This window comes from Coturnix japonica, chromosome 27 (genome assembly GCF_001577835.2).
Source record: "Coturnix japonica isolate 7356 chromosome 27, Coturnix japonica 2.1, whole genome shotgun sequence".
NCBI lineage: Eukaryota > Metazoa > Chordata > Aves > Galliformes > Phasianidae > Coturnix > Coturnix japonica.
In genome coordinates, this window is record NC_029542.1 from 1683988 (window position 1) to 1692403 (window position 8416).

General features: G+C 49.3%; 1 protein-coding gene across 2 annotated transcripts in view; it reads right to left on the minus strand.

Moving 5' to 3' along the window:
• The window catches only part of ASIC2 (acid sensing ion channel subunit 2), a 378214-nt gene extending 373426 nt beyond the window's left edge, over positions 1 to 4788 (minus strand). Inside the window, exon 1 of one of the 2 annotated variants that reach the window (XR_004309693.1) lies at positions 3895 to 4534. Coding sequence is in view for 1 of the 2 variants with exons in the window: in XM_032449398.1 (XP_032305289.1) it covers positions 3895 to 4458 (564 nt within the window). In the remaining variant the exon portion in view is untranslated. Of the gene's footprint in view, positions 1 to 3894 lie in introns of both variants that reach the window. The other variant, XM_032449398.1, reaches the window with a different exon arrangement.
• Between the last annotated feature and the right edge of the window lie 3628 nt (positions 4789 to 8416).

Genomic DNA, 8416 nt, shown 5'->3' on the forward strand with positions numbered 1-8416 from the left:
CTGAAGGAAGACTTCCATGAGGTGTACAAAAGTAGGTCAAGACATGCCATAGCAGCTATAGCATCATGATTATTACTTTTTGTTTTATTTGGAGGAAAGTTGAAGTTGTATAGTAAGGGATGAGAATGGACTTATCAGTCTAAGAAGCAAAAGCTATTTACTAAACAGGGGCCTCTCGGGTGCACTAGAACAAATGGCAGAAATGTATGCATGGGTAAAGACGAATAGATTGACGGAAACTTGCATCTCAAAATAGAAATATTCACATGAGATGCTCTCCATTATGTGGACACTATCAGCAAAAAATGTGTATTGAAAACAAATGAGTTATATCCTTTGATTGTCACAGCCACTGAAAATATATAAATAGACACCCAGCAATGAAAGCAGAGCAGGCACAAGCTAAGTTATTGCGTTACCTGAGAAATGAACTGGTGATGAAGGGAAGCACACACAACACATCCCATTTAACAAATGACGTGACAGAAGGATGTGCTCCTACACCAGAATGTGCACCCACTGCCACCCCTTTGATCTGTCAGCCCAGTCTTGGCTGCTGGGGTTACTTTTCTCAGCAAGGTGGGACTCTAATATCCCATTCTTATGTTGCATGTATTATAGGTATCTACACCCACATCACCCATCAGTCATTCTCTATTTTTCTGATGAGGTGAGGTGATTCTCATTGACTTGTCTTCCTGTTACTTCATGCACTTACTGTGCCACTGCTCTGTTCCTTTATTCTGAAGCAGCCAAGGACCATGAACTATGGCTTCAGGGTTGGGGAAGAGCTTTGCCCCAGCACACCCATAGAGATACCTAGAAAACTACAGCAGAGTATTTAGGGCTGACAAACCACAGCTTTTCCATGCTCAGCAGCCATAGAATGGGAAGACCTTACTGTCATGTTAAGCAGCAGGAGAGCAGCTCCTCCAGAAAGATGCCATCTGTGAGGTCGTTTTCAACTGAGACCTCCTGGGAGGAGTGATGCACAAAAGAGGAGAGGATTTCCTCAGCTGCTGTTATCAGGTTTCCTTCCTCCAAATACTCTACAGGAATGGGTTTGCTAAAACATGTTCTGCCAATTTTCTATTCTTCATTACCTCGCCTACAGCGGAGGTCGGCATTATCTTATCTGCTGCTCAGTGCATTGCAAGGCCAGCAGAGGAATCAGCACATGTTTGCTTCTCCCTTTGGATGTATTCCTGCAGAAAGGCTTAGGGACAATAATACAGGGACATTATCCCAGGGAGAAGGAACACTGAGTGCAAGGAAGCACAGCTCAAATCCTGTGAATCAAGCAGCAAAGGAGAAGTGGAGGAGGAGTAGGAGGGAAGGTATAGTCAAGTGTTCAATGTGTAAGGATGCTGCCCTGCCAGCTGCTGCTTTCCCACATGGTGCAAGCAGCTTTATTCAGGGGGTGCACTGCACACAATACACACATTGCCCCCAGGGGAGAGCTGCACAACCTTCTTCAGCATCTTATCGCATCGAACTGCACTGATGCAGCTTCCTGGTGCAAAACTGTTCCCAGGTGCATGAAAGTGAGGAGTACAGAGAGAACTGGAACTCTTCAGCAGGATGACGCATTACAGAACTGCTCTGGGATTTACACCTCTGCTTCCCGAGAGGAAAGAAATCAATTTTCAATGATGACGCTTCTCTGGTAATGCAGCAGAATGGATGGGCTGTCACTGAGCCTATGTGCAAAGTTGCAACAGGTCGCTGATGATTAAACACAACATTCCTCCAGAACTACAGGTTCTGATTCTGCCCAGAGGCAGCTCACAGACCTTTTCAGCATGATCCCCGCGGAAAGACTTACTCAGCATTTAAGCAAACACTTTCTGCTTCCTTTTGTCTCCAGAGTAAAGTCTGGAAGGAAAACAAAGCTTTTAAGTCCCTTTTGAGTTCTGCTGCCCAGATTTCTATATCACGAGGGATTGCCTGGAGTTGGTGACACCAATACACCTGCCTGTGCCTCTAGTACTTCCTCTGATGCATTTCTATGTGTCAGGTGCAGAAGGCAACACTGGGAAGATGTTGTCTCCTGGATCACCTGCATCTGCTTTGCATAACTGACTGAAGTGTTTCACTGCCCCATTGCTGAATCTCTATACAGTGTTTGCCAAAGAGAATTGCTATCAGCCTGTAGTACCCCATCAGTTTCTAGCTGGCCCCAATCTGATTTAGCAGAACCAGGATTTATTTAGCAGTCAGGGAAAGTTTTGTCTTTCTAGAAACTACACAGGAAAAGATGCCATAGAGAGGACAGCCCTGTGTCCCAGGGATGCTGCTCAGAGCTCCCTTCTCACCTGACAAGAGCTGCTGTTTTGAGTCCCCACAGGTGTTTTGAACATGCTAGTTTGGCTTTGAGGCTTTTGCTTTTGACTGGTGTTTGTTGCAATATTGGCAAGCACATCTTTGCTTTCCCCCTGGATTTTAGCATCTTTTTCTCCCTTTCGATCCCATTCTCCATACTTCCTCACACATGGTTTTGCTTTAGTTATCTCTTCCCCTAGCGACTTTTTTGATATGTTCCTAAAACTTACAGCAGCCTCTGCTCAGGTCTGCCCACAGAGAGAAAGAAAGAAGCAGTCTGCTCGATATCCAGTCCAAAACAGGCATAGGCAGCAACTGACATGAAATGCAACCTTCCTGCTTAGGCATCTAAGGAGAGCACAGTCCAGGTGTTGGAAATGGCTATGGAGCATGAATCAGTTGGACCCATTTGCTGGGAGACTCACAAGCAGCAGAGGCACAAAATACTCCTTAAAAACAGATCCAAATCCTGCTGGCAAACCAAACCATCACGAAGTCTGCTTCAGCCCCAACCTATCTGCAGAGCAAGCAGCACTGCTCTCAGACAGACAGCTGCCTGGGAGCTGTCAGCGTGGCTGACTGCAGGGATGCTGAGCCCCCAACCAGGGCAGACTGGTGGCAGATTGGTGGGAAGGGATGATCCAGAATGGCCTGAGAGCAAAGTGCAGCTTAGCCCTGCGCCAACCCGCGTGCCCACAGCTCTGCCCAGGCAACACTCCAGTCACCAGCTCCTTTGCAGCCTCTCGTCACCCAGCAGTGCACGGTTGTCATCTCCTCTTCCAACAATCTACTTTTTGATTCTATTTAACTCTGACGCTGTCTGCCAGCCGAGCTTCCAATGGGGTGGCAGCCAGGAGCCGTGAGCTGAGCAGCGTCTGTTCCTGCATGATCCTCAGGCTGCCCAGCTCGCTCCTGCTCCATGCCAGCATCAGAACACAGCCTGATTTCTTTCCTCCTTCTATAAATATATTTTTTTTCCTTTCCTCTAACACAACACTACAAAGACACCCAGCTGCTGACCACTCTGCACAGCTAACTAGGATTTATGATCCACAACCATCAGGAACGAGCAGAAAAATTTCCCTTCTGTTTGATCAGAAGCCACAATTTCATCAAGGCTACAAACACCCAGGGAGATACAACTGACTGATGGACACTGCTCAGATTATCCCCCAAATGCATGCCTTTGTGCTGGCCTTTATCCAGCCCTGTCTTATTCCTTCAGCTGGCTAAAATTCACTGACCATAGCAAGAGACCCCCAAGTCTCCTCTGTTGCTCAACTTGGTCTGATGGCAAGCACCCTCCAGGAGCCTCATGCAGGATGGGTGCTGGACCTGCTGCCAGCACCTTGCTCAGTCCCCACACCATGCAGGGAAGTAGCACAGGAAGGGCTCCAACAAGCAGACTTAAGTTCAACAGGCTGCCTGCTCCTCCTCAGCTGTTTCACAACCTGTGCTTGTCACACTGTGCCCACGCAACACAGCCAGTGACATCCAGGGCTGTCCTGGTCCTGCACCACCACCATCCACATGCCCAGAGTGGAAAAAAGCAGAGCATCTGCTCATACTCACAGTTTTGAAGTCCTCATGGTTGCATTCTTGGCCTTTGAATTTGCAATACAGCATCATATCCTTCAGGTCATGGCCAACCCTTGCCAGGAACTCCTGCATGTTGAAAACTTTAGGTTTATACTGCTTAAAGTTGGCCTTCTCTTGGAGGATGGCTAAGACAGCCGGGTCAGCCAGGTGAGGGTTGGGGATCTGCAGGTTGACATCGAGCAAAGCCAGCAGCTCCCCAGCATGGTACAGATCATTGGTGGTCAGCCGGGAGAAGCGGAACTCATTGAGGTTGCAGAAGGTGACAGCAGGGAAGGTGAGCCTGGTGGCAGCCACCTCGTCCAGCTTGGTGACGTGCGGGTAGGAGAAGTAGAAAGCCACCCGGTCTGAGCTCTCCACCAGGAGGAGCCCCAGAGAGCCCACAAAGGCCAAGGTCCAAAGCAGACGCCGGATGGTCACTGGCCCATAGACGAAGACATGACGGATCCCATGGAGCGTGGAGGTGTTAGCAAAAATCTGGATGCTGGAAGGCTGCAGGCTCCCCATGCTGCCCTCGCTGGTGCTGTCCTTCAGATCCATTGGGAGTAGCTGGTGAAATCCTTGCACTGTTTTTTGGGTCAGGCTGTAGCCGGAACTGGGATCCTTCCCCTCCCCTCTGGAAAGTAATTAGAGCCTTTTAGAGGAGAGAGAGAGAGCAAAGACAGTCTCAGACCAGCTACCACGAGCTTATCCCACCAACTCAGCAATAGCTTCGTAGGGGTAAATATTTATACAAACATCCATTCAAACTCCAGCTCTTGATTTCCTCGGTGTGATAAGAAGGGCTGGTTTTATTTAGGGAGACACCAAGGTGATGTGGAAGAGATGTGGGTGGGAAGCAAAAGCCGAGCCAATGGAAATAAAGTCCTCCCCCTACACACACACACACATGCACACACACACACACACACACACAGAGCGAGATGAGATGGAGAGCTTAAAACAAGCGGAGCAGCTCGCAGCCTGTTAACTGGTGCGTGAAGCCAAGGATGCTGCTACCCAGAGCTGATGGCTGGCGATGGGGCTTCCAGACTCATCCTTCCTGTGCTCCGAAGGTGCTGCTGGATTTGAGCATCTCTTCTCCTCCCCACCCTGCTGTTTTGGGCAGGGCTTTAGGAAATAACCCCCTCCCCAAAACCCCACCGGTGTTATTTTGCAAGAGTTTCTCTCAGGGAAAGCTGGGCAGCTAATTCAGCAGGAAAATGCAAGAGAAGTAAGGAAGGAAAAAGGGGAAGGAGGGAAAAGGATTAAAATAAAAACACAAAAAGGGGGGAAAAAAAAGCTTTTCGGCTCTATGCATGCACATAGAAATAAAAAGCAATAGAATGAAGCCTCTCTACCATGCAGCAGCTCCGGAGCAAAAATAAATAAATCAGATAGAAAAGGATGGAGTGGGAGAGGTAGTGGGGGAGAGGGGCTGCTGTGTCTCTCCTTCCTTCTCTCTGTCTCAGCCTCCCTTCACTTCAGGACTCCGGCAGGCAAAGCACCGAGAGCTGTGAGTCACGCATCGATCTGAGCCCCGCGGCGGGTGAGAGCAGCACTGCCAGATGTTCGGTGCCGCTGGAAGGCAGCTGCGATGGATGCATGCAGGGAAGGTGCTCCCAGCTGTGCCTTCAGATGGGAGGTTTGGAGGGGTGGGGATGTTGGGGAGGTAAAGTGGGAAAGGTTTCCTAGCCAAGAGATGCTGCAAAATCCTGCACGCTGATGCCTCCAGATGTGACAGCATCCTTAGCGCATGCTGCAGGAGCAGGGTGTAGCCCTGGGTCTGAGAAGGGTCAGGAGTAGCTCCTCTCCACACCAACTCTGTGCACAGCAGTGTTTTTATCTGTTTTATCTCAGATGCAGAAGCAAAAAATACTTTCTGTCTCCATACAGCACTATGGCAGGTGAGGGTCCCTGGGGCCATGGTGGCACAACGGATGTGACAGTCAGCTGAGAGCAGAGGCTCAAGGAACAGCCACAGGCTGTCACAGTCTGTGGTGTGATGCCCAGAGACTATCAGCCTCTTAGGAAGGTACCTCCAGAACAGTCCCAAAGATTATCTTGGGCAAAATTAGCCTGATTTTTGTCTTGTGCTATTATCCAGCCATTTCCCAGCCTGCAATATTCTATGCAAATATCTTTCAGGCTGAACTACTCAACCCAGTACTGCTGTATGGCTATGCAGTGCTGCTCTCTCCCTTCTACACCAGGGAAACTGAGGCAAAGAGAAGACAAAGGACGTATGAGCAGCCACCCAAACTGTCCGCACTGCAGCCATGTGCTGAAGACACCACTTGGTCTCTGAGTTGCTGGAACTCTGACACCTTGGAAGCCTCCTGCACCTTGTCCTGTGCTTTTCAGATGGGGTGGACAGCAGTGAACAGAGCCAAGCAAGGTGTGAACCAGAAATAAAAGCAGTTCAGGGCAGTGACTGCAGCTCCAGTGCTGCCTCCCCTTGCACTCAGCATCTCTCGAGAGCAAAGACCATTCCCCCCCCCCCCCCCCTTACACCCCTGACTCCCACCCAAAAAATGCCTGGCAGGAATAGGCTCCCTTTCCCACCCATCACCATCCTAGCTCCAAATTTGTCTCTTCTTCCACCGCTGTGCTGTTTGGCCTGATGCATTAATGCTTTCATTTATTCACCATGCACACTGCCTTTACAATGCTGTTTTCTGTAATTCATACTATATACCATCTGCTGCCTTTTATTAGTTAACTGTGTACAGCGCTGCGGGTGCAGTCTGGAGAAAGAAGCAGCATCCCCAGCAGTGCTGCATGGCACCAGCAATGCTCGTGGCTTTCTGCACTGGGGCTGGAGATGGACCATAGAGACACATGGTGCCCAGTAGTGCCATGCTGGCAGCCTGCAGTCTGGTTGTCACCACGGTGGCCAGAGTGTCCCTAAGGCTGGGAAAGGCAGTTCTGATCCCACCTGGGGCTGTGTATGGAGTTGACACCATCAGGGTTGGGGACACAGGTTGGGAGGGATGGCAGGGGGAGTCAGGACCACAGAGATGTGGTGATGGAGGGGGCACTAGGGACAGGGTGACAAGGGATGCAGGGAACAGAGCCTGACCCTGTCTCATTGCACAGCCTGTGCCTGCCCTCTTGTGTCTCAAGCACATGCTGCAGTGCACAGAGCCCCAAAACAGATGGGAAATGGGTTTGCTGGGGAAGAAAAAGAGGCAAAAGGGGGGGGGGGGGCAACCTATGGGAACCCCTCTGCTTTCCCAACCCCACTGAGAAGCGTGTCCCAAGTAAGCCATTTGCATTGTAATGCCTGAACTGCTCTGGGCCCAAAACGACTTGTGGAACAAGGGCATCGCTGAAGGTGATTGTGGTCCTATAAGTCTCACTCTGTTCCTCAGCCTTTCCCTGGAATTTTGGACCCCCTTATCACCTAACAGCATACTGCCAATAGCTCCAAGCTACTGGGAACACACAGCTTCACTTAGTTGAGAGACCTTGGCTAATTGAAATAGTCTCCCTTTCCAAACGGGAATTTAATGTGGAATGCTGATATTTCCCCTGAAATTAAATCTGATCCCTTCCAAGGTAACTTTGGCTGGGCTAAAAGGCTTTTTAATACGTATAGAAAATTAAAAAAACATGATTGGATTTTGATGTATTTAATATTATGCTTGGATTTTTAATAGGTTATAAAATGAAAGCCATTAAAGAGTATAAAAACTCGCCCTGAAAGAAAACATGAAATATTCAAATGGCCACATGGTAGTGGCTGGAAAGCTGCATGTAAGATATGGATCTGGGGATGTGGGTCGATGTTTGGCTGCACGCAAGCCAGCAGTGTGCCCAGGTGACCAGCAAGGCCAACAGCATCCTGGTTGTGTCAGTAATAGTGCAGCCAGCAGAGCAGGAGCTGATCATCCCTCCGTACTCAGCTCTGGTGAGGCCGCACCTTGATGCTGTGTTTTCTGGGTCCCTCATTACAAGGAAGGCATTGAGGTCCTGGAGTGTGTGCAAAGAAGGGCAATGGAGCTGTGAGTAGCCTGGTGCAGAGGTAGGAGGCTTTACCTGATGGGAAGCAGTAGGGCTGCAGCCTTCTATCTTTGTGTAGCAGTTTCCTAGTCCAGCAGCCCAGAGCCCCACTACAGCCAGTCAAGGGCTCAGCAGGCTGCTGTGAAGATGTAGAAATGTTTCAGATATTCCAGCTTTGTTGGCCCCAGCAAAGAGATCTCAAAAGCACCTTCTGCTGGACCTAAGTGCTATTTTCGGTTTGTTTCCATCTGAAGTACATGAATATAAATGAGCCCCGGTCTATCCCTGCTGGTCTGCTGGGACTCTGTACCCAGAAGTCTGATCAAATTAACTTGAAGCATTTTAGCACACGAGTGTGTTGGGCTCTGCTCATTTAAATTTTACATCAATTCAAGCATCGAATCATGATTTGGCAAATGAGCATCAGGAAAGCTAGAAAAGGAAAGTCTAGATTTACCATTAACCAGCAAAAGCTGGCAGCTGCCTCTGAGATTCACAGTCTCATTCTGGGAGT